Source organism: Strix aluco, chromosome 1, assembly GCF_031877795.1.
Source record: "Strix aluco isolate bStrAlu1 chromosome 1, bStrAlu1.hap1, whole genome shotgun sequence".
Lineage (NCBI taxonomy): Eukaryota > Metazoa > Chordata > Aves > Strigiformes > Strigidae > Strix > Strix aluco.
This window is the reverse complement of record NC_133931.1, coordinates 23,503,036-23,530,735: the sequence shown is the minus strand read 5'-3', so window position 1 is coordinate 23,530,735 and position 27,700 is coordinate 23,503,036. Positions and strand designations below refer to the sequence as shown.

The 27,700-nt window shown below is 37.8% G+C and overlaps 1 protein-coding gene across 9 annotated transcripts in view; it reads right to left on the bottom strand.

Moving 5' to 3' along the window:
• Nucleotides 1-27,700, bottom strand: part of RNF19A (ring finger protein 19A, RBR E3 ubiquitin protein ligase) — a 63,094-nt gene that overhangs the window by 23,067 nt on the left and 12,327 nt on the right. For 5 of the 9 annotated variants that reach the window (XM_074814780.1, XM_074814734.1, XM_074814753.1 and 2 more), the window contains exon 2: nucleotides 528-1,282. In XM_074814780.1, coding sequence (XP_074670881.1) covers nucleotides 528-1,144 — 617 coding nt within the window. In that variant the 5' untranslated portion in view covers nucleotides 1,145-1,282. Of the gene's footprint in view, nucleotides 1-527; nucleotides 1,283-3,669; nucleotides 3,688-15,649; nucleotides 15,757-19,328; nucleotides 19,458-27,422; nucleotides 27,603-27,700 lie in introns of those variants that run through there. The other 4 variants (XM_074814745.1, XM_074814762.1, XM_074814790.1 and 1 more) reach the window with 4 other exon arrangements.

Here is a 27,700-nt window from a genome sequence, read left to right as displayed (position 1 = left end):
ATCTGAAGCTGGGGAAGCCTTTTTATTGAAAAAAAAACAAACCTTCATTCATTTTTCACCATTAAAAAAGCCCAAAATACCCACTGCGGTTTAACAAATGGACTAAGTTAAAAGTACAATCACCAAGTTTTCAGTTCTCTTTAGACTGAGCTCTTCACTGTTGCCTTGGCAGTGCAACATCTAAATTTTTTTTGCCTGCTGTAGATACATAGCAACCACCAATCAGTAAGTTTCATGACATTGCTGAAATTTCTTCTGTGCAGAAAAAAAAAATCCTGTTTGAGGAAGGGTTTTATTTTGGAAAGTGGGTTGTGGTTTGGGGTTTTTTTCTTGTTGCTATTGCTTTGGTTTTCATTTGTTTTGATTTGTTATTTGGTTTTTTCCAAGAGAATTCTGCCTGCTACCTACTCATGTAACACATAACAAAATGCTAAAGTAAAGCAATTAACTTTTCAAAAAGCATAACGCTGTGAACATTATCAATTTATGCTGTCACTTGTTTTCAGATATTAGGAAAAAATACATACCCACAATCTGGAGCTGGGCACCACCTACAATCAGGATCCGCAACCAGCCATCGCCTAAGCATAAACTCTTCGTATTTTTCCATCAAGATGTCATCATTTAATATCAAACGAATATCATGAGGATTAAATCGTTCTGAGCATTCTGGACAGCTAATATTAACTCTGCTCTCGGAGATTTCTATCCGGAGATACTGACGCAAGCAATCCACACAAGATCTATGGTGACAAGTCATTATCTCTGGGAACCTGTCCTTGGAGTGCCGCAAAAGGCACAAGGGGCATTCCATGAAGTCTCCACTTGGTTTGCTGCTAGAGGTTGTTCCGTTATCAGAAGAGGTACACGTGGAGAAAATAGAGTTCTTGTCTGTACACATTTCTGAGTGAATACTTTCAATACTTGCAATTCCATCAACACCTCCATTTAAATCCCTAGACTTGCGTTTTGTGTCTTTTTTTCTACGAAAGAGAGAGCCCAACGAAATTCTTCTTTTCTTTGGTGCCTTTTTAACTGATGGCAAGCTCACAGAGGAGGCAGAAGACTGGAGGTCCCGATCAGAGCCCATTTGCCGATGTAAACTCATGTCTAGATCACTCATCAGAAATGGGTTAAATTTCATATACAACCCTAATCATTTTTAAGGATCAAAATAACAGAGTCAGAGGATACAGGCATATTATTATGTAATCCAGATTGAAAGTCTTCATGCAAAAAATTCACATGTATCTGCTTCCAGCAAACTCTTCAGAGGAATTCCCTATATTAGGAGGAAAGATGAAAAAAAAGATAAGATTAGAATCACATCCATCACTTTTGCTTCTGAAAGATCACAGCACTCTAATGACCTGTTATTCATATTACTACCATCTTCTCCTCATCATCTGACCCAATACTTCTTTTGTCAGCTTTTTCTATCCTCTACATCCTTCTCAACTTAACAAGCCTGAAATTTCCCTGTGGTCAAGGAATATCTTTGTAACACTTAAGCAGTGCCGAGAACAGCATCTTTACTCCCCTGCTGCCTAAAGGGGAGTGGTGTGTGTGCACACATGTGTAGAAATTACCAAAACCCAAGCTGACAACTAAGTAAATGTATAACAAGTTCTTCTGTAAAGTGTAGTAACAGGCTTACAGCATTGGAAACTCTTCTGTTTTCTCTACCTTACATTTTCCGCACATGTGATAGTCGTACAAACCCAATATAGTTAATTAAAAGAAACAGAAGATCGTTGTGCGTGTTTTGAATCCATTTAGACTGCCAGCAGAAATTAAGTCACTGTGGCTAAACAACTCAAAATATTCTCAAAACCTAAGGGTCCTCAGAGAGGTATGCAGATGCATATTTATAACGTAAGGCACCTGAATATTTCAGGAAGCAGAGCTGCAGAGCGAGTGACAGCCAACACTGTCTTGCCCTTCAACTTCCATATTGCAATTCAAGCAAAGACTAGAGTTAAGGTGACAACATTTGAATTTTTCATCATGCTGATTTTTATTTTTAAAAAAGCCCAAAATCCAGATTCCCATCACATATCAAGCTTCAATTATTCCCTATGTAGAAGATGACAGCAAGGATTTCCTGTTCCCTGCTGCTTAACTCACTGGCTGCAAGAGGAGAAAGAAAGGTTTCTTCCTATTTTCCTCTGACAGAGGAGACTGCTACAAGAAGTAGCAGATCACCTCCAACCAAAACCACTAACTTCCCCCAAACATGCAAATATTCCCACTTCTTGTAAGCTTGACTGTACAAGAGGATTTTTCCTGACTCTCAGTGAACTGCTTCTGTAATAGAAGAATGAGGAGGCACTTTTTATGTGACATCAGTGTTGCATATTTGGATGCAACTACTGCTGGCACCATTTCTTTCCTCAGTGTTTCCCAACTTACCTCCCAGAAAGAGATGCACAGAGTTTCTACGATTTTACCATAGGATGATCAAATCAGAAACTGAATCAGAAAACTAAAAAATAAGTCAGAATGTAGAAACAAAGGGATGTAGAGTGCCACTGATGAAGATACAAAAATAAAATTTCTAACTTACATATCTTGGTATAAAGAAGACGAAGGGAGGTGAAAAACCAACACTGAAGTGAATGCCTCTATTTATCAGAGCCCAGGCAGTCTGCACACCAGCTAGAGACTGGCCAAAAAACAACTGTGTGCTGTACGTCTCCAGGACAGGATGGGATCACTCAGATGACTGGGTCAAGACTAGGAAGTTTCAGAGGAAGACCGATCAGCAGCAGCAACAGGAATCCCTCTCCAAAGAGGAAACACAGAAATAGCCCATGGGCTGTGCAGCTCGCCAGAGCAATGTGTGCAACAAACCCATCGCTGGGCCCTCTTCAGACTACTGTAGCTGGATATTATATACATACTAGCAGGTAGCCAAGTCAACACTACCCAATTTATACTATCATCCATTACAGTAGCACCCCACAAGAATACTACCTTCCTCAAGTTCAGGATTTAGAATGAAAAAACCCACTAAAAAAAAATTAACAAGAGGAACCCCCTCACAGCTCCTGGTTTTGCTAAAAAGAGGTCTAATGTCTTAGGCCACTACACTTCTTCATTGTTGTTTTGGTTTTTTTAAGAAGAAATTTAAAAGCCACTATTCTATTTTTTCAAATGCTTAATTATCACTTTTTTCCCTTTTTTTTCCCCCTAATAAAGGAAAGTCTTACCTCTGTGAGGTAAGATTAAATAAAAAAAAAATATCTTATTTTATTCCCAGGATCTAAAATAAAGCCTATTTCAAGAACATACTCTTCCTTCTCTCCTAAGGGAATATTTTCAGCCTGAAACGTAGTCAAAAGGAATCTTGGATGCTTTACCTGTTCCCAAAACAAATTTAATAGTTTTATAGCCACTGTTTCTCATTAAGTGAGGTAAATATTCCCTTATCTAAAGAAAAAAGGTGAAACTGAAGAAACTGCTCAAGAACGATGACAGAAAGGAAGATCCTTCTCTCCAGAATCTTAGCATGATGTTATATCATGGGTAGACACAGTTGGTAGACAGCATCTGAAATATACTACAGACACACAAATCCTATAGCCTATGGCTGACAAAATTAAGTTTATATGTCTAGAAGTGCAAGAATAACCTTGAAAGCATTATTATAACTATATACTTACTAACATTTGTATGTTCACACAAATACTACCATGGCAGTGGAAAGAGCCATCATCCCCAAGCTAGGAGATTCCATGAACAACATGAACAGCAAATCAAAGCACTCATTTCAGGCAAGGTGGGGTTTTTTTAAAGAGAAAAACCAAAATAAAAAAGGTAGGAAGTAAACACAGTAACACAGCCAAGCCTATGACTACAAGTCTTCCCCTCCTCCATTTCTCTGGAGAGGAAAGAATGCGTATTACAGCATTTTTGGCAGTTCCAACAGATGTACAAAATCAAGAAATAGCAGCTCCGGTGATGAACCAGTTGTACTTTTTTTTCTTTAAATAAACAAAGATTCTCCCATGCTCTAGAGAAAGAGATCAGTATGTCCTATAGTTTTCTTTGCGTAATGGAATCTGATAAGCAGTCTCTCAGAAATAGCAGATTGCTCTTCTAAAGAAAATGCTTAAACTTTGTCAGGATTTTTGAATAGAGAAGTTGCCAGTTCTTTCAGACAATCATCAATTACGCTCTCCAGATTTAGATGTATAAAGCTAGTTTTAAAAGCCATACTCTTCCTTATATAGTAATTTTGGATTGCCATTTTAGTGACGTTCAAGGATGACTTTGCTGAAGTGAAAAGATTCAGCAGATGATTTATTACAGGAAAAAATGAAGACAAATGTTACAACGCTAATAATGATCAGAGCTGTACAAAATCATAAAAGCATTACTAGCGCAATCTGGAGCACGGGCCAGTTCTCATGTTGCCTAACCCCACACAGCATCTGTGTGTTTTTGCTGACAAAAAGAAGGAAAAAGTATTTGATTCTGTACAGCCAGAGAACACAACGCCTGTATTATTCCATAACAATGAGTCCACATGAAGGAGATATGCTGTGTGAAAAATAAAACTCTGAAATTAAAAGACTTGAGATAAGCCGAGACACACAATTACAGTAATAACAATCTGATTTTGAGAGGCAACATCCATTGCAAGTTCTGCACCAGTCTCACTGACCAGCATAAACTCTGTCAACATACAGAAGAAATTAATATGGGCAACAGTGAAGGGATAGAAAAACCACACACAGAGTATAACTCCTAAAAATGTAAGTTCACCACTGTTCTCAACATTTCCTCAAAAGCACTTACTGACTACAGAAAAAACATGTTTCTGGCTTCCTGCCATGCCTAAAGCCCTACCACAAATCCAAATTCCAGCCGTGCTTTGCATTCTCCTCGTGCCACAGACTACCACAAAACACCAGTTGCCACAGCACAAACACACCTTGTCATTTGAAGATTTCCAAAAGCACAAGTGACATTTACAGATGTAACTCACGTAAAGCTCAGTCCTTAACTGCTATCTGTTCCTTCAGTAATCCTTTCTAAACTGCTGCTGAAGCCTAACTAACATCCAGTTAATTTCTTTCTATAATTCTTTTTGGACATGCTGCTTTAAGTAAATGCTATTGCTGACCATATAAAGGAGGGGGAGGGAAAGGAAATGGGAATAATCTTGCAAAGGAAGAAGTTTTCAACTCAGAGATGACTGGTGTGAAAAATATCTTCTAGTATGGCTCTATGACATAACCTATGCTTGTCTCATCTTACCAATTTCAAAACTTCTAGGAAATGCACTAAGGCAGTTAAGTATAACCCTACTGATATTGCAAGAAAAGACCGATAAAGCCCTACTTCTGTAAGCCAGCTGCTGGAGGAGACTAACTCCCTCATGCTCCTGACTGTCCTCCAAACAGGCACAAGCTCAACATGCTGCTCGCTCTTCCATTACACGTTCAACATGGTGCACAGGAGCAACAAATAAGGGAGTCTGCCATCAGGACAACGTAAGGAAGAAATTCTTCACTGTGAGGGTGGTGAGACACCGGACAAGTTGCCCAGAGAAGTTGTGGATGCCCCCTCCCTGGAAGTGTTCAAGGTCAGGTTGGATGGGGCTTTGAGTCTAGTGGAAGGTGTCCCTGCCCAAGGCAGGGGGGATGGAACTAGATGATCTTTAAGGTCCCTTCCAACCCAAACCATTCTATGAATCTATGACAGGCAGCTTCACACCCATTTGCAAAATGAAAGCAGGCTTAAATATTTGTGTAGGAAAGGAGAAAAACCACCATAAACATAGATGTAGCTACATCCTCACTAAAACCCTTAAACATTCCCTCATGTCATTGCTGCTTAAATGGCAAATTTAGATTTTTCCTGTTGCAAATGAACACTCTTCATTTTAAGCATTTGCTCCTCCTGGCAATTTAACCAAGCACCAACTTTGTGTTAGCATACTGAAAACTATTTCTTGATTAGAACTGACTACTAACAGCTTCCTTCTCTGACAGCTAGAATTCCCAACATCTATACTCTGTGGCTGCCGAGATGCACTCACTGCTCCAGCTTAGAGAGCTGCAACAAAAAACCCCAGAGCTTGAAGTTCATCCACCAACAATGCATCACAGATCTGAAACACATTTCTGACTCCCTCTTCCAATGAGCACCTCCTGTCAATCACAGAGTATCCTGGAATTTCTAAGCTATGATGTTCTTAACACAGAGGTATCTCTAAACATCTAAAAGAAGCATCAAAAACATGTTTTCCTTTTCATTTACTCCATGTAGTAAGTAATGTAAAAACAGTGGAATAAAACATAAAACAAAAATATGCAAATGCTTAAACTATTAAACTAAATACCAATACATGGGATTAAACAGCAATCAAATTACAATGGGCATTCTTTAAATGTCAATTCATTCCACAATAGTTTTAAAATTGGTGGGGAAAACCAAGCCCTTTTGCCTGAGGATTTCTAAAGGAATATACACCTACTCACTTTACACATGCCCCAGGTTCAACTAAAAATCTGGCATCACTAAGAGTTAAAACAGTGAGGAACAGTCTGAAAGAGCTTACAATTTCAACAGCTATGTGCTTCTGTAGCACCATGTCCCATTAAAAAACTCCACCATACTCACGTCAATGCCCACAGTGTCAGAGCATGCCAGGACTGTTACTGGGTTTAATCACAGATGATTTACTACAAGCTGAATCAATACTTTGCAACTTGAAAGTAAACAAGTGGAAATTATGTTGAAACAACAAAGGTTTTGGCAGAACCTTTATATGCACTAGGTTGAAAAATAAAATCCTTTAATGGTAACATAATGCAGCATAGGTGAAATGCTTAATTGCAACAATTAGTAGAATGCACTTATGACTGACTCCTCCAATATATTTCCCCTCAAAAACTAAAATTAATAATAGTAACATTTTTCCATTTAATGTTTAGAAGATTGTAAAAGATATTTAAATTTAATTTGTGTTGGGTTTTTCAATGTCTTCTAATTTTGATTTCTAATAAAAGGTGAAATCAAAGTGTTGATACTATTTGAATTAAACTGAAAAGTTTATTCTATAAAAGAAAGTTAACAAATTTGTATCAGAAGATTTGTCAAGCTTCTAAAACAAACCCAGACCCACAGTTACTTATCAAACATTTACAGTGATTTGTTACAGAAAGCCAAGATGTAAAAATGTAAAGTCAAGTGACTTAAATAATTTGTAACTCAAACTGAGCCATATAAAACTATTTTTAAAATATACTCATGTTAATTTTACTTCATTATGGCTTTTCTCTTTTGAAAGAGGGCGCCGGTGTGGTAGTTTACATTTCACATCTATCCAAGCAAAAAGTAATTCTTATCTATCTGACACTTTTGTAGGAAGATACCTTTAACATTCCTGTCCTACTTTGTTCTAGGAGCCACATATGTGAATGCTTCTCTTAAAGCATGAAGACCATTTGTTATGAACGTTACCAGAGTTGCTTCTACTACTACTAAATCTTTTTCAGAGTGAAAATTACTTGATCTTTTAGTTAATCAGGCTCTCATTTCTTTATGCTGTACGATGGACTATTGATAGCTGTACGATGGACTATTGATAGCTGTACGATGGACTATTGATAGCTGTACGATGGACTATTGATAGCTGTACAGAGGCCGTTATTTCAAAAATAGGACTCCCAAATCCACAACTGATCAAAGACAAATTTTTCAAAACTTTTAGAAATCTGCCATGTCAAGTCTCAAGCCTTAGGTATCATCTTTAAACAACAGAAGAAAAGCATCGTTGAAATAATTTTGCTTTTTTAATTTATGCAAATTGAAAGACTGGGAGTTGAACTGCCTGCAAGTACCATACCAAGCATTCACTTGCTAATTTCACACCGGAGCTTGTGAAAGGTGCTGACAAGATCTGGCACATGCCCATATCAGCATGGAACTGGTAAGCAGAACAGAGTAGGGCCCTTATCCCTAAACTCCCAGGAAGTTAAACCCTCTGGGAGGAGTCAGCTTGACACACATAGGCCACTAGATCAGCACCAAGTGAGAAACAAGGGATCTTCCAGGAGCAAAAAGATTTGGTTTAACATATGGGAGTTTCTATAATGCTAAGTCAGTTTACTTTAGGCAAGTCTTCTAATAATTAGGATCAGTTTAGAGACACTGTGTAATGCCTTGTTAAAATTAAAGGCTATTACTAGATACCAAAAGTAGACAAGAGGTTTGAGCAATTCCCTCATCACATGCAAGCTTTTCTTTTCAGCTGTTAATCTGCACTTCAACTGAGATGTTCACTGAAGCAAGAACAAGACTGCTATTTATTTGTAAAGCACCTTTCAACAAACATTGAAGTAAAACATTACCGTTTCTCTAATCAATGTTATGTCCAGATTAATTGTCTGTATTCTAAATCATGTTATAAAAACCCCCTGATATTCATGGATACCATTATACAAGAATTTAAGAGAAAGTGAGACAGAGATATTTTAATCTGTTTTAAAAATCTACATACTGCACTGTTACCATGTCCCAGTTTATTCTGATTGCACTTTGTTTTTCCTTCAAGTCCTGTGTCAATTATCTGGAAATTCTATTTTCATTTACAGAATAAAGCAATATTGTTTGTAAAACAATGAAGCAAACAGACAGACTATGAACCCGCTTGGGCTCAAAGCCTGAGACAGTCAGACTGACCAGGCATTAAAATCAAAAGACTGACAGTATTTAAAATACACAGAAGCCTGCAGAGTACACACTGCAGAATTGCCAAAAGTTAACTGATATACAATGTTCTATTTTAGAATTCACAATGGTATGTAGCACATGACAAACCAATCCTGACAGCTAGAAAAATCTTCAACAGCTTATTGAAAAAAAAAAAGTTATGCTTCTTCCTTAGAAATTTATGTGCAATACATCCTGTATCATGTGTCCATGACAGCTGCTATTAGGAAAGGAAGTCTTGCAAGTTGCTCAACTCATTCTGAAAGTCTCTGAACAACTGATTGCCAACTCCAGCAAAACTGTTCCTCTTGCAGATAATGCATGTAAAGAAGAGAGTGCACTTAAAGCACCTCCCCTCAGTCTGGTTTGGGTGGGTTTTTTTTCATCACCATCCTTTCAAACCACAAAGGAACACACCATAATCAAACAAAACTGCTTGGAAGAGAAACATCTTTTCCTCTACAATTCAAATGTTCAGTAAAAGATTTCATCAGCACTTTCATAAGGAAGGTCAGCCATGGTAAGATGAAGCCTCTCTTAAGGGCCCACACTGTACTTTTGCTAACAAATTACAAACAGACAAGAATTCCTTAAATTCTAAAAACATTAATTTTCCAGCCCAGCAGCATTAAATATGGGTATATTGAGTGCAACGGTTGACCAAAGATAAGTCCTTAGTGGAGAGATGCCTTCTATTTGTGAATCTCCTGGCCTACATCTGTTGCAAATAAGGCTAACAGGATCAATTTTTCCTTATCTAAATCAGCAGAGCAGTCTTATTTCAATCATGCACTCGCTGTGTCGAAAGCTCATCCTATGCACTGTGGTGCATTACTGTAAGAAAATGTACACCAAATTCAGCCAACAGAAACCAGAGTCTTGGAAACACTGGGGTGGGGGTGGGGGGGGAAGAATGAAAACAAAACATCACCCGAATTTGTAACTATTTTAATCCTTTAATCATTAAAATCTTCACACCAGCACAATTTTTTTCTTGCATAAGTAGTGTATTTGGGCAATGGTGGACATGTATTTTCACTTCTGAATACTGTGCAGAGATTTATTTATCTATATATATTGAAGTAATGTTCTAAAACATCTGAATAGCTAGTGGTCAGCAAAGTGGAAGCAACACTAAGGAATTAAAAAAATGCACAAGCTGCCTATGCACCAAAAAAGTTTTAAATGAAAGTATTAATACAGTTAGATTAAACTAAGCACTTTCTGACCATCAGCTGAAAATTAGCCTGTATGAACAAATCATTCAAAAGATTGACAAATGACTGTTTGACCTGCCTGAGACAAATAAAAATTCCCATAAACCCAAACTCTTGCCCATCCCTAAAGTAAAAGTATACTGTAAATTCTGCTTTTAAAATCCCAGTCATCTGTAAGAGCAGTCAATATAAAAGAACTAAGGAACTTAATTCTGAATTCTGAGAATGCTTATACTGTATGAACAGATCCAGATACTTCATCAACACAGTCTTAACAAAAGCATAAATGAAACAAAGTAAATTATCTGGAAACCGCAATAGTAAAATAATCCCAAAACAAATTTTCAGATTTTTTTAGCTATATATTTATTTTAGTTGGAAGCAAGTATTCCCTAGTTTTGACTTTACTCTTTACTGCTGAATGATACCCCTCAGAATTTCCTGCAGCTGCTTCTTATTCTAAACTATACACTGCAAAATAATTGGAGTAAATATGTACACCAGTGAAATAAAACCAGAAAGTTTTGTTTCTTGCAGTGTCACCAGTCCTGCAAATGGAAAACATTGCAACACTCCTAAATGCTGAGATCATTCCTACAGAAAAACTGCTCCAAAATGAAAATAACCAAGACTAACAAATTTCCAGAATACACAGATGTAACTTCAGGTCTGTAATTCTGCCCAACCAAACAGTAATGGCAACACACTGAATTCTGCCAAGCTTTTGTTTTCGAGCAGGCTTTAAAGTTTGCCCTACTATAAAAACAAAGCAAATAAAATGTACCAAGATGTAAGGTGGGACAAATATTGTAGCAGAGGGATCTGAAACCAAGAGCAGGAGTTCCAGAGAGAGCACACAGACAGGATGTGAACAGCGTATCAGAGACACAGCAGCTTGGGGGAATGTATAAGGGGTAACAGATCTCAGTTCCTGGCTCCTATTGATTTTTAAACTCGGCAAGAGCCAGAGGTTTCTGTCTTGCACTGAGGAAAGATATTATTGACCATCTGACTGACAGCATCTTCCAGCTCTATTTTTTCTCTGGTGTAACTAACCTCTACTTTCAGGGTGAGGGGGGAAAAAGAAAAAAAACACACCAAAAAACAAAACAACACACACTGAACTTGAAATAGCTTTGCCTCAAAATGAGAAGCACTGGAAACTATTAATGGATTACTTTTTAATCCTCTGGTGCTATTTTACCAGTTTTCTTAACAAAATGGATACAGAGATACACTTTGGATGAAATTTACAGAGTAAGCTAACTAAAGTAATGAAAAGTGAGCAAGTTAGTTTTAAATTCTTCCAGTGAGATCAGGTTAGACAGTGTTACCTTACCATGGGATGGGAGATAATAACTTGATCACATTTTCTGAAAGCAACTGTGACAACTCACAGCAACCTACTAAGACACTGTAAACTGACAGTATCTCAGCCCTTGAGAACTGAATAGCTACTCTGCATTGGTCTCATTTCATGTAAGTCTCTTTACAGAGACACCAATAATTTTAGTCAATATAATTCAATATAAAACTGTCAGAAAAACTTGGGTGACTGAATGAATAATCCATGCCATTCTATTCTAGCAGCAGCAAGTCCAGGATACAGACAGGAACTACGACAGTTTTCTGAATTCTGTTATGGCTAATGCCATAACTGCTGAAAATGCCCTTGGGTCAGGTACAAAGTTACACCAGCATAACTAACTGCTCCTGTTCACTCAAGAAGTGAGATTAGTGCAAAACCTACTATAACATGCCAAGTTCTACTGCTGCCTGGCCTATGAATTTATTCTGTCAGTACATTAACTGAAAAATCCTGCATGGATGTATTTCAAAACACCAAGTCCGTTTTTTCTTTAATGATAGCTCTAAACTGGTGCAATTTCAAATACAGACAAAGATCAAAAAAAGAATGAACAATTGAGAGAAAGAGAGACAAAAACAGAGAAAGGTCACACCAGGGAAACAAAAATACTCCATCCTGCCAGGAACACTGCCTCTAGCTTCCAGACAGGAAACACTCACTGCCTCCAGAAAAACCATTGGCGTCAGGAAATGGCAGAAGTACCATGAAACTTATCTCACAGCCGAAACTAATGTAGAATGAAAGGAGAACATTAGAAAAGGAACGTAAAGACAAACCAACTAGTCATCAAACGTGCACATCTTATCTTTGCTTACAAATACACAAGGTGAAAATTTCAATCTTAATGATGATTCTTCAGGGAAAAGAATTTAGTGGAAAGGATTCTTCCAGTTCTGCTGAAAATAAATAAATAAAAAAGACCAGGCTGAAGAGATAGAGCTCATTCAGCACAGACAGGGCAAGAGAAGGGGAATGATCTAGCAGCCTTTACAGACTGACCCCACTAGCATTATAAATAGTGTAAACACTAGTTAAAAAGCACAAAGCAAGAAAAAGCTGAATGCTTGTCATTTATAGTACATCTGATGCTGTACCTATGATGGAAATACAATACATGCCAACAGGAGGAGTTATTCTGCCAGCATAGTTATTCCACCTACAATATCATCATATACTATGCCAAAAAACATGCTGTGTCAGCACACAGCAGGATTTAGCCAGGTTGATGTGAGTTTTTCCAAATGTTTTTCAGACAGCAACGCAGTGTAACTGTAACAGACTGGAAACTAAGCAGAGTTTCTCTATGCAAAAACTGCTGTATCAAATAATGCACCCACTCACGGCTTTAAAGACTTACTCTTGTGAAACTTCCTTGGTCTTCATTGCCTCGTTAACAGCATCCAAGCACAAAGCAGCATAGAGTTTGTGCATTCCCTGCAAACCACTGTGCATTAGCCTTATAGTCCTGCGTGTCAGGCAACACTCTGGATCACACTGTGCTGATGAAACCTTGGCAATGCTGCGACATTCTGGACTGTCAGAATGCTTCACACCAAACTTATAATAATACTCAAAGGTTCCCTGCCGTGCTTAATACATTTAACAACAGAATACAAAGTCAGAAAAAAATGCACAGGTCCTACAATGGTTTTCTTCTGCCAGTTGGAGTGCTGCAGCAGTGCGCTGCACATTCAGGGAGCAACTGCCAGAAAGGAGAAAAGTAAGTGTGGGTCAAGATGTATTTGTGCTATTCCATTTACTCCATGACTTTTAAATTAGCAAGTTACCTTCAACTGCCAGGCCCTACAACACAGGGAGGATTCCTGAAATACAACTCCCCTGCCCTCATGCTTTTGAGGACGGATTACAAAACATTTTTCCCCTAACACTTTCCCCCTCTACACACTCCCCACATCTACACATGCAAACTCACATATTCTTTCTAATATCTCTTTACACTTTGTTGGATGTTACATTTTTCCTCCACACAGCATCATCTTAAACAGCTCTTTCGACACAATTATGGAAACATCCTTAGTTAGGCTGCTTTGTGTGACAGACTGTGACACATCATCCATTTCCAACAATTACAGGCACAAAAGAAAAAAAAATGAAGCAAGCATAATGCAATTCTTAGAAAAGCTACTGTGTGTATTTTCTTCATTATTTAGAGCAGCTAAACACTTTCTAATTACAGACTCCAAACAAACCTGTGTTATTTTGGGTTCTGAGGTTTTTAAATAGCAACACTGGTAATTGTGCCTTCAACTATACACTTTTTAGTAAAACTTTCAAACACCCCAACACCTTAAGTCAGATTTAAAAGCTTCCTAGACCACAGAAACATCATACTTGGTAAACTGAACTAGTGCTGCCTCAGGCCAAGAGTACCTGTTAGCCAAAACCTGAGATATAGTCCTCAAATGTTGGGATGATTTTTTCCTTTAAAAAGGAGAGTAAATAATTTGTAAACACTACAAAAAGCTTCTTGTTTATTTTTTAAATCAGCTGCAATACTCCAGCTTGACTTTGAATCCTGTCAGAGTGACACCCACGGTTCTGTTCTGATGGCATTAAATATAACTGAGTGTTTGCATCCAGATAAATCTTAGATGAAACAAGTATCTTAAACTGAATATAACACACACACTTTCATATTTATTTCCAAGTCAAAGATATTTGTTTAATCAGCAAAAGTCAGTCTTCTGTTCATCCTTAAAAATAAAATACCACTTTCTTTAGCAGATCATAAATTCACACAGTATCTTTAAGTGCTCGCTTTCTTTCTACTTACAAGTTAACCATTATGAATTTCAAATTGCAGTAGATTATTACTGATTTATTTTCTTTTTGCTTATCTAAACGTAGTGTTAACACTGGAAAAAAAATTCCCTGAGCACTACATATAGTTTGCTTCTGAAAAATATCTTCACTTGGAACACCAGCAAAGAACTGTTACTGTAATCCCAGTTTAAAGAGCCAAAAGCAGTATCCTGCAAGCCAAGAGTGTCAGGCACAAATATTTACAAAATAATCTGTAATAAACAAATAGAACAATATATAGTTTGTCAAGCACATTTTCTGCTCACAGGATATACACTGAGTAGCATGCTACAAACACCATTCACAGTGATTCCCACCCCCCGGCTCCGAACTCTGCTTCAATTCCAACATGCCATTATCCACACCAACCAGAGCGACTGAATGTGCGCAATGCAAAACCTCACCCTGACTTTGCTGACGTCAAAGTTTTCTTGCCAACAGATGCTTTTGAAGTAGTTACATAGCACAATGGAGACAATGTAACTCAGAGGATGGATTCCTGAATCAGAAAACAAATGCAGAAGAGCAGGAAGAGGGGGAGGACAAATTCCAATTTTTCAGTCCAAGACTACAGCTGTGTCAGGCACAGTCTCTCCATGTGACTGGCTTGTTTTCCATGCTTCAGGTAAGTTCTCTTTATCAGCCAGGGCCAGGAAGGGAACAAAGCAGTGGCAGTAAGAGCCCAAGAGGTCAGCTGAAGCACCAGCTAAGCAGTGGCCAGAGAGCAGGGAAGGCAGAGGCACAGCCTGCTGTCCTGTTCATGTTCTCCCAGCAGGTCACAGCAGCTCAGCAGGAAAGCAGCGCAAGCCCTCAGCTAGCACACCTTGTTCGGCCACACAGCCTGACCCAGACAGAGTAAGGGCAGACAGCAATGCATTTGTCTTCCTTTCCATCTCCAAAAGCAAAACAGATGCCTCGTGTAAGGAACAGCTGAATTATTCTAAAAGCAGAAACTGGAGCCAAAGCTAACAGTTTGTATACTCTGCAGATCACTTAAGGCTAAGGGATTCCTGAAACTGCCTGCAGACACCGTGTCGGTGATGGTGGCAGAATACCTCACACTGGCTACTTGGGGAATGAACAATAATACTAAAAAGATCTCAAAAATTAACTCAAAAGCCTCCTCTATTCACTCAGTTTTTTTACAGCTACCAGGGGTCACCTCTGCTCCAATCCAACACCAATACATCCTGAATTTTTACTTGGAATGGTAGTATTCACTCTCAGCAAGCCACACACAGACGAAGCCACATTCACAAGTGTGACGTCTCGCGTCACAGACCCTCAAACATGCGCCTGTATGCAAAAGGACATTTGCAGTCACCTCACTGCACAAGGATCTTGTGAGCCATCTTCACACCTTACTCTCAGCTACCCCAATACATTTATAATGAAAGGCTCCTCACTTCTATCAGAGCTTCTGCCTGACATATAGCAAGTGCCACATGAAACAGAAGAACCTTACAGAGGACAGCAGTAGCTGAAACAGATTTAAAACGTGGATTTTACAAACCTGCACACAAACATTCAAGGATAATGACACTTAGCTTCCACAGCCACTGACAACATTCTTGACTCAGTTCTTGCATGAAAATCAGCTCCTGGGAGAAAAATGAGCACCTGACAGAGAAACCAGACAAACCAGAGATGATGTTGACATTTGAACAGAAACCAAACCCAAAGAGCTTCAAGTTTCATATTCACAAAGGGCCATGTCTGCCTCTAGATAACCTGGTAACACTATCAAACATTACCTGGAATTAACTGTAGTTTACCAAGAGATCCCGTTCCAACTCAGTGGACTGTGATCTGGACAAATCTGTATTTGTGTTTGCCCTGTCCCAGCAAGACTGGATCAATACAAAATACCTGGACACGATGCCAGTTGCTCTGGAAAGTCCAGTTGTCGCAGCTTCCTTCCCCTCAGCTGGAAGAATTACTACACAGGTATAAATCCTAGGCTCATCTCAACCCAGACCTTTCCTCTGGCTATTGAAACATATTCAAAAAACACAGTATGTTTTCTCAGGAGGATGGCGGGGAGGAAACAGCCAGGGTAAACAAACTCAAAACTATTTAAGGTTTCAAGAATGGAGTATTTATCACCTTCTCCATTCTTCAGGCAGCACAGAACTGTCTACATCGAAGGTGAAACACATCTGCGCAAGAGATTAATTTTTTCCCCAAGTCTGCTTTATAACACAGTACGAAAGTTCCATAGAATGAATAAATATCCTTGATGACTGTTTTGAATTTGATTTGAAGTGTACTTCTCTAACCTTGTTACGCTGCAATATGCATGTGGTTTCCTTGCTACAGCTGGCATGAGACAAAAATTAATCATACACTCTACTAGTGCCAAAACAGAGACTAAAACAGGCCCAATCACTGTTACTGAGGAATGAAAGTCCTCTGCAAAAACCTCAGTTGCATATCTGTTTCCATTGTAGGATTAAGCTTTTCAGTGATTTTGAAATTTAACAACTTTACCTGAAAAATAAAACATATCAAATGTCTAAAAGTTCTAGTAGTGGGACATTTTATCAGATTGTTTTAACATAGATAAGTTGTTAATAGGAATTTTTATTATTTAATATATATTTAGAAGCTTCAAGTCTGATTGAAAAAAGTAGATACTTCCACAAATTTTATTTACTTTGCAAAAAATTGCAAATTTTTTACATTTCTAGTATATTAAGTCTATTTTCAGTAAGGAGGGTTTATAGACTGTTCTCTAACCAATTACTTAACACTACATTAAAAAAATAAAAAAACTCAAACTGAGAAGTTATTCAGAAAATAATTCCGAAGTCCTTTTAGCTGCTCTTTCCTTTTTTTCCCCTCAAGTTTTTTCCTGCTCACATCTTTTAAGTTCACTATTATCAATAAAGGCATCCACGACAATTCCCTCTGTCCTTATTTCTGACCTTTTTCATGTGCAATCCCACTGTTCAGCACTCATCCTCAAATCGTTCTACCAACTGAAAGCTATCAAATACTGGATTGAAGGAACATAAATGACTCCTCACTCTTTTAAAGTTTTTTTTTCTTTTTTAAAGAAATACTCTGCTGCAAACTTTAAGCCAGTATTATTAAAGAATCCTCCTTAGAAGAGCAAAACTTGTCACCCAGCAAAAGAAAATCGTCGCCTTGTCTATATCAGAGTTGTATAACTGAGAGCTGTGCAATTGAATTTAAGGCAGCAGAAAGGCTAAGGCACATTCAAAAGGACTATAACATCAAAACAGGTAGAGAATATGAATAATAAATGCAAATAAACTAGAACAACAGTCTGCCAAGTCAACTCTCATGTCATAACACTATGTCCAAAAAGGAATTGTTTCGAATCACAAGACTTTCATTATTTACTTATGTGAGCAAGCCTTAACTCAAATTGAAATGTATGCCAAGTGCAGCCTTTTTAAATAACTGCTGGTCAGGCTGACATTGTTCCATACTGGGAAGATAAAAGTTACATTCAAAAAAATACTGCTGTGTTTAAATTTTGATTTAACTGGAGTAGTTTATATCTGCCCACGCTTCCCCATTAGGTTACAGCAGCTTCAGCTACATTTGTGGCTTTTCAATGGAACAGCAAAGAGTTTGCGTCAGAAACAAGTTATCAAAACTTAACAGCTTCCCCTGTCTGGGTACAATCCCTCTCCTTTCTAGTTAATGTCCTCCAAATGTCCAGTCACAGAGCCACCTCTGGAACCACAATCCTAGAGAGGATTGTGCTGCTGAGACAGAAGTGGGGAGAAGAAAAGGAGAAGGAAAAAATATGAAATGAGTGGAATGAAAGATAAGCTACCAGAGAAGTCACAAGTCTCTACAACTAGTACACTGATGTAATATTGTTTGTACACTAATTTCACCTCCCCAATAACAATGTGGCATACAAATCACTGAGAAGGGGGGAAAAGGGGGGACGATGTGACACAAATTGTTCTCCAGACACTAAGGGGCAGAAAAAAAAAAAGTACAGGTTTTTAGAAGTTACCCTTTTTTCCTTACATACTCTCTTAGCCTGGTGTAACATAGTTGTGTAAGTGACATCTTCTACTCACTCCTTAAGTTTAGCTTGATAACAAAAGAAGGACATGAACATACAAGTTTGTATCACAAAGACAAGTTTGTATTTTGACAAATAGGAGTCCTACTTTAACCTTCTACCTTAATAAGGACACCTTTTCTAATCCTTTTACATTTGTCCAGAGTATCAAGATACACCAAGAAATTGAGCTACAAAGTCTTTTTCTAGCAACTAGGACAATAAAATTTTTGTCTTAAGATGTTTTTCATGTAGAATCAAGTATTTCCCATTGTGTACTTAACTATAAAAGACCAATACAGCCACGCCATACCTGTCAGGAACTGCATAGCAAGGCTACCGTAATCACATCACAAGTGGAAATGTGGTTAATTGGAAACACAATCTTAACCTTCTTCTACCCCCCAGAAAGTCCTTGCCCCACTGAATACGTTATCTGCTTCTGACATACAACAGAAGCACACAAAGCTACACTAAGAACTGTTTGGACATTTAACACTGCACACTTGAGTGCTCAAAAGTTAATGATATCAGAACGGAGGCTGTCCCTAAAACTAAATTCAGCATCCCCCGTTCATCCACTTGATTGTGTAGTTGGTGCACTGGAAGGCAATACAAACGCTGGTTCAGTCTCAGCATATATGATGGCTGCATGTGAGTATCTGATCCTTGTCCCCACTTCCAGGGACATCGGGCCATCTCTTCCCCTGTCCACAAGAGAGATCCAACTGCCAGGGTGCTGTAGGCAGATGCATAGATTAAGTGGAGTCAGTTGCTTCCCACCCAAGCAGCTCGTTGCTTACTACAGGGACAAGTTACAAGTACAGCACCATGTAGCTGAACTCTAGTAAGAGAAGATGGAAGACTACTGCTGTTTGGATCCCACTTAGTGCTCTAGCAGCCATTTCCAGGTCTTGAGGAACAGGGCACCAAGCCAGAGGGAAGTATCCTAAAGGCTGAGTCTGGCTTCTGAACTTCCTGTAGGATCACACAGACATACTGATTTTTCTGGATCTGGCCTCATTCCATGGATGGCTGTTTCTCATTTCCCTATTAAATGAGGCCCCCATACCTTACGTATTTACAACATTATATAACACAGAATTCACAAATACCACACAAGTCCATAATACATTTTTACCAGACTAATGGCTTCAAAAACATCAATCTTCAGAGTATTCCTGTGAAATCTTCATAGTAATTCTGCAATGGAAGACTATTTTTCCAAATTTGCAAAACGGGAAACAGACACCAAGGCTCGAACTGCCACCTGAAATAAGATTAAGATATTGCAGGCTGACAAAGTTGTAAGGCTGTTTTGTGTCAGTATAGGATTGTATAGGTTCAAAACGTATGCTGAGCACTGGCAGCAGTAGCTACTTGCAGATCAACATGTGGATGTCTGAAGATGGGCAGGCATACCAGAAAACAAACACCTAGCTACTCTGTGAAGGCCTTGTCCAACACCACATAAACACTCTACAAATGAGGCTACCACAGACTCATCATTCTAGCATTTCCTATCCTAAGTTTATACCCTAGCATGCTCCAAATAATTTGGCTGTTGCCTATAAAGATTTCAATTTCAACTGTATTTTCTTTCTGTTGTTCGGGCATGAGAATTTCATACAATTTAGTAATGCACAGACACCAAATGAGAAGACTTGGCTAGCATCAGCTAGAATTAGTTTCTCTTTGAAACTTCTATCCCCATAACAGATTTGATTAATATTGGCCAACGGATTTCTGAAGAGGAGAACAAACCTAGAAGAATGCCTTCCCTCAAGGAGACTACAGCCTGCTGCACGGCTTTTCGAACTAGGGGTTGTGGAATACATCTCAGTGGAGGAGCATAAGAAACTGAAATAAATCACAGCTCCTGCAACAGCAGACACTGGGTGGTAGCTTAGAAGGCTATCCAGGGCTAAGCTTCATTTAACATTCCCATCCCTCCCTCTCCAGGAACTGAACCCACATGACACTGTGCTGGCCTAGATGTTGGCCAATACTTAGCAGGGGTTAAGGATAATACCTCTGAACAGTCCTTTCTTTCCTTTCATCATTTCCTTTTGCAGATCTCAAGTTTGAGAGCTACAAAAATACATGTATGGCAGGAGTAGAACAATAATGGGAAATAGGGAAATTATCATGAAAAGAAGGGAGATCTGATCTAAAAAAGTATAAAAGCAGCTCTTTCAGTAGTTTCAGCCTTCATCATCCTCCACTCCTTTCTCTCAGCATGCAACCTTTTCTTCCTACTCTTGCTCAAGGCATATACTTATCCCTTTTCTTTCTCCCTCCTATCACATCTACCCACTACCCTTTCCTATACCTCCTCTGAACCAGAGGTAGGCAACTCCCACTTTGTCTCAAGCCTCTCTACCTGGCAGAGAGTCAAGAGCAAGGGAAGCATTCCCCATTCTCACTTGGGTCTCTCATCACTGACTTGATGCCTGGCAGCTGGAAGACAAAATTTAAGTATCTCACCAATTGCTACAATGGCTGAAAAAGTATGGTTGTACATGAAATACTCAGGAATTTAGGTGCCACACCAACCAGTCTTTAAAGAAAATGCTCAAAACCATTTTCTAAAAACTTGCCATACTTCGTAAGTTTTCACAGGGAAAGAATAAAGATGGAACAAGGCTTCTCTAAGGAAAAAAAAAGCCTCTGCTCCAAAACAGACATTGTAACTTTCTCAGACCAGTTGCAAATGATTATATTTTTAAATAAAAAACACTTCCTCTGCATTCTCAGAAACAATACTTGGTGGGCATTTCTTTGTTTATTTTGATATCCAAGTTGAGCCACAAAATAATGTGTTTCACACCAACTACATTTTGAATAAAATATAACAAAAACCTGAATGCCTGGTTTCATAATGTGAAGTATTAATTTATAGAAGATACTGTCAGTTCCAAGTATTATATACACATACACTCCTAAAAAGATGAATTTAGTTGCATATTGATGATAGCAGCCCCAGCCAAAATGAATACCTACCATTTCCACTGTATCATACACTTAGTGTATGTGTGTCTTTCCTTATACACTGTAAATTCTAAAAAGAAAGGATGCATCACTCTTATTTTACAGATAGAAGGTTGAAGCAGACAGATAATGTGACTTGCCAGACACTCACACAGACAATAAACAGAACAGCCTGACGACAGACAGAGGAGAACATGTCTTATCTCACAGCCTGGGATTGCATGAACAGTCAGTCTGCACTACTAAGCATTAAGCCACAGTAACTTCACCACTTGCACTCATCTGCTTGTACTCTATGTAGCACACCAGCCCAGTATCTCATCACCATGGCTATCCTCAAAAACATTTATAAATCCCACCACCATTTGGAGCAGAAATAAAGCATGTTTTTCCTCCTTCATACATATCCCCATAGTCTCTCTCAAACATTCATAGACTATGCCAGTACTAAAAGATTACGTTTCTCCCTTTTATCCACTACTCATTTTACAGTACAGTATCCTCCGTATGACTGACATCACTGGAGAAAGAGCCCTTACATTTTTCTTTGCTCAGCAAAAAACATTGTCTGTAATGGTAGCCTGAAGTTGTTTAGTGCCATTCAAGAGTATGCCTTTCTCATCCCACATATCTAGAAGACAAATACTTGATAAAAAAGGACAAAACCAATCCCAAAGAACTTAAATGATATGTCCAGTACTAACTTCATAAAATGTAACAGAAAAAGGTCGATACTTCTAGATGAAGTTTTCTATAGTTAAGCACCTAATAAAACTTTATCTACATAGAAAAGATCACTATAAAAGGAATTTAAAAGCTTGAAGGCCTTGCTTTTGCTTCACCAAAGTGAAACAGTCTTCCCTAAACAAGAAATAAATATGTACAAGACCAAGCCTGCTATACTATCACTCAAACTAATTCTGAAACACAAATTTGGAAAGGTTTTAAATAGTATACTACTGTAATCTCAAATTTAATTTAAAAAAACATTTAAGCAATTACTTCATTTGATTATGTTTTGTAAAAGAAACCACAAATTTCTAACTGTCTCCTAATTCATAAATTTGTGAACTACAGCATGAATTACAGCATCATGAAAAAATACCTTATTGGAAGTGCTTATCTTTTTCCAGGCATTAGCTTGTAAGGGATGGGATTTAGCTTTTATGTAAGACATACTCTTTCAATACATCTTTAATATATATTGTATAAAGGCCAATCTATATTTTACTCAAACATTATAAATCTTACAAGAATATAATAAAATGTTACCATTTTAATGCATTTCAAGGTATCAGTAACCATGAGAAAAGGCACAGTTATTTAAATAATCATTGACATTCCTGACTACCCTCAAAGTTCACCAGAGCGTAAGAACAGTTGCATTGCATTTCATGAGTACAGGAGCCTGTCTCCAGAGCATTTAAAACTCCACGGTGCAGATGAAGGGTGAAATAAGTCTCCCATTGGGCTCCTGCCCTAAACATGAACTTTTAACTTGTCAGACTGCTTTCAAATCCAAAAAGTACATTTATCTCCCCGCCAGTATGTTCGAGCACTTCCTATATTGCCATCCATGTAAGTATCTAATCTCTCTCTCAGTGCTGTGAATCCCCAAGAAAATCTGTGGTAATGAGCTCAGCTACCTAATGAAACACAGCTCCAAAAAACTTACTCCTTTAAAATCAGTATTTAAACTGCTACTAATCTTACTGAATATCTTCTTGGTCTCACATTATGATATGAGATCAGAAGTTCTAACTTATCCTTATCTTTCTCATATCTGAACAGAATTGCCACCTAGAGATGTGAAGCCTTGGAGCAGCGGGGTTAGCCGGGGAAGCAAGTGCATGACCAGAGACTGACAGAGGGAAGTACTGTATAAATCTCTGCATCATTTACAGCTACACAGCCACTTGTAATACAGTAAATTGTCTAGATTGACAAACAAACAGTTGAAGGATACTTGTTTCTGCTTTTGTCAGTGCATTAGCAGAAAAACAGGAAATGAATCAGACTGAAATAATAAACCTTGAGAAGAAACACCATGAAATTTTTGGTCTTACATAAGATTTTTTTTTTTTTAAATGACAGGAACTTCAGTAGACAAATTGATCTAAAAATCACAGTTTTAATAGATAGTACAGTAACTATGGGTTGTTCAGAAAAGGAAAACAAATTTGTGTCTTTTTCTTTATTATGACATATCACAGGTGTCTTTCACAGTCTGATGCATCACATTTTCAGCTGGCTATTGAACAAATGGAATTTAAGCGATTCATCAGTGCACTGACTGATGGAACACCAGCCAAGATAAGAAAAGACAGGAGGGTTGCCAAATAAACATCAGTGCCAAATTACAGTGAACCCTTCGTTTTCTTTCCAGCTTTGCCACACGACAGGCTTTATTTTGAACAACTCTGGGCCTCCATTTTACAGATACACTGTTGATACTGCATTTGCATTCCACTAAGACTTCCTTCAGTGAACTTTTAAGATACAAGATATAATGACAACAGCAACAAAAATTAACCTCAAGCTCTGAAATCACTTTCCCATGCAAGTGCAAAATTGTCATGCTTGAACACTACTTCTTCTGGACTGTCCCATCTCTTATTTAAGAGGAGTAAAATATAACCATGTAAAAAAAAATAAATAAAAGCAGCCAACTATTCAAGAAAATGCCCTTCCATGAAAAATTAAAATGGCAGTCAAAAGTCAGATTATTTTGACTCATGATGTCACAGGACATTTTGAGACAGCTGTCTAATTGCATATACAGAAGAACAGAATCAGGCTATAACCCCAACTAGGTTGGGGGTGTGTCTCTAAACCTAACAAATCACTTGAATTTCAACTTCGAACTGAAATATTTTTCCCCCCCATAATCGAAACTAGTCTAGGGGGGAAAAAAGGAACAAAACTGCATCCTAAGCAGGTATGGTTTTTGTCTCAATAATAAATTTTACCGCAAAGTGACAGCACATTTTTTTGTCATTTGTGACAGCATTATTAAAGCTGGGATAGAATCCCCTTGGAGCATGCCGGATGTCTTTCAGCTGACACTGGTATCTGTTTCGGTGATTTAATCCCAGGCTGCAAAGTTTTCACTGGCCACCCACAGGGGTCAGAAATGAACGTGTCTTCCCAACCCAATGCATAACTTCTGCCCTTACCCCATCTGGGCTGGGAAAGGGACTTGGGTTTGGTTTAGTGTTTTAAAGGTGGACAGGTAATTTGACCTCCTGTCTATCACTGTATCAGCTACAAAAAAAAGAGGGATACAGCAGGAGTATTCTGACTCTGTGTATTACTAAGATTTCTTAGATACCTGACCAGGTATGCAGAGGCACCACACTTTGGCTCAGAGGTGAATTCCCTTTCTTTGTTTTCCTTTACAGCATGGGGTGAACTAACTCCCTGCTATTTCCATGTTCCCCTCTGATTACACATAACATCTAGACTAGCCCACACTTTTTATCAAAGTCATTGAAGAAAAATATCTAATTTTGCAATAGCAACCCAATTACTCAAAAAAATTATTTTTGCTCTAAATGTTATTTTTTCCTCATTATTTTAAAAACCTCAGAAATATATTTATTAGCTATAAACTAGTTTGCAACCACAACTGGCAAAAGGGGAAAATTTTTAAACTGTTACCTTGGATGTCAGGCTCTCCAGTAATTCAAAGTTTTGCTCTTTAAAAAGAGTATTAGTATACAATTTTTGGTGAGGAATGCAAGCTCCCTCAATTCTGGAACAAGCTTGTTAAAAGTGTTAAACCAAACATGTAACTTTGAAGTTAAAATTTTATGGCCATATAAATATACGTTAGTATTTCAGTTTCCTAACAAGTATTTTCTTCCAAAAAAAAAACCTTCCCAAAAAAACCAAATACAGACTAGAAAGCAATATACTTTCTTATAATGTAGACATACTAACCTAGTCCAACCAATAAACAAGCTTGTGAAGAAAAGCTTCCTTAAAGTATTAGTGTAACTTTAGTCTAATGAAAAGAAGCACATTCTTATCTAGTTGTGACAGGGATTTTTTTTCCCAATATTTTAACGATTTTGATGCTATAACATTTAATAAATATGCCCTGATTAAAAGCAAGAGGAAGTCAGACCTCTGACTAGTGAGGTATTACTGAGCTAGGTAGAGCATTTGGTATATAAAACATAGTCCTTGTATTCATATGTAATTTACACTTGGTCTAGCTTGTCAGTAAGAATAAAATATTTCACTAATCATGGACTTGGAAAATGTGTCTCTAAACCTAACAAAAAACTGCTGTGAAGTAGAGCTGAACTGTTAGAAATCTTAGAAATGATGTTATTTCCAGGAGATTGCAGAAAGCACCATGTTACAGAGCATAATATTAAAGGAGCACACTTTAATAAAAAGTTTTTATAACAGACCAAAGGAAACAAAAAAAAGCATCAAGTTTTTGAAAGTGCTAAGCGTACACTTACAAACACAGCAAGAGTATGCACACTCAGCATCCTAAGAGCAAGTCCTTACACATCAGATCTGCAGAAGAAATTAACTGCCAATGAAGCCTAAACAAGACAATTTCAGGAGCATTCAATACTGTAATTATAATAAGAACAATGAAAACAAATGGGTGTCCAACAGTTTTGAACATTTGATCTGTGTGTATATATAAGCTTATTTGAAGATTAAATATCTGCAGGCATCCTAATTAAGCAGTCTTTGCCAGTAAAAACTATATTTTAATTATATTCCTTCAGTAATCTCCTGGTTAAGCAGAGCATGAGAACAGATGCTATCTACTTTATTTTACTCCATTTTTGGGATACTCTAGGTAAGCAGCCACTGAAGAAGAAAAGACACTGCTTTCCAGCATCACTGCGGAAAAAAATTAGCTGTATTGCCTCTTCTCATCCAGGAAACTCATCTCCAAGGAGAACATCACCATAATAAAGATATGTAACAGATCAGAATAAATCTAGTAAGTCTTTTCTAACACTAATTCACAGAATCGTTTAGGTTTAAAAAGACTCTCTAGATCATCAAGTCCAACCATTAATCTAACACTACCAAGTCCACCACTAAACTGTGTCCCTAATGTAACCCAATTCAAGGTGTCCTACACTAATAATTCTTTTTCTGTAAAAGACAAAAGATGAAAATCCCTTCACATTTATACACATGAATTAAAAAAAAAAAAAAGTAACAAGGTAACGTATGTTTGGGTTTTATTCATTTGAGAAAGGAAAGTGAAGTTATTTCACTTTTGAAGGAAGTTCTTTGAAGTCAGGAGCTTCACTGTTTACTTGAAACCATTTATTTCCTCCTTCAGTTCCAAAGAAAATAGTTACACAAATACATTAGGGGAAGCAGGTGTATAATTTCATTGAAAAGCTATTTAAGTTTCTTAAAAAGGAACTTTATGTCAGCACAGGAGATGTTTCAAAAGTTTCTTTAAGTTACTTGCTAGAACATATACTTTAATATTTATCTTACTACTTTACAAAAGGAAAGCAACCACAGGGTATTATTCCACAGTACTAGCAAGCACTGCTCTATGGCCCTAAGCACACAATTAAATGATCACAGTGCCAGGAAAACACCAATGTCACTTCAAGTTGTAAATATATGAAGAAAATCCTCAACATCACTACAATTAAATGGTAAAATACCTAGGGACATGATAGTTTAAAAGAAAAAAGAGAAACTTTAAGCCAGACTGCAGAATTCCGTAAGATATTACACTATTTGGTTTCAACGTGCCCTTAGTTTTAATTCAAACTTATTCTATAAATCAGTTATCACTTAACTTACAGTAACACCTGGAGTTGTTTAAGACTAATTAAGCTATATTTAACTTTAAGAAATGTATTTCCATGGGGAAAAAATGCATTTACAAAATTATATTAATGTGCAGTTAGGCAGCTTGCAGGTTTTTGTATTTTAAATATCATTTCCTCCGACAATGCACAAAGCAAGTCGATGTGGACAGAAACATGGCAGACAAGTTCTATAGGAATGTAGACAGATATGAAGTTACTTCCCTGCATTTTAAAATGTTGGATACTAAAGGGAATGTACCTTTTCCAATGTCCGGAGCAAGAGGCTCTGGTATAGAGGGGCTTTATGCTCAGTAAGCTTCACCACATAGTTTGAGAGCCCTACAGATGAAACCCCTACTGAACTAGCTTAAAAGGCTTAAATTAGTACAAATGGTTGACCATGCTGTCTCTGTTGTGAGTTAACCTACCTTGCAGCAGGAATTCAGAATAGGGCCACTTGCACTCTTCAGAGCGACGTCAGATGTTCAGCTTAAACCACCTATAAACTAGGTTTGAGCTAAATCTCCAGATCTGAATGGAAGCAGGGGCATCCATTTCATTGTATTGATGGCTGTAGGTTAGTAAATCCCAAGAGAAGGACATTAATAAATAGGAGCTGGTAACAGGTTTAACATTTTAAACCACGGCAGCGATTTGCTAAATTAACAGTGTCCTTACGATAGCAGCTAAACTTCCAAAGTAGCTT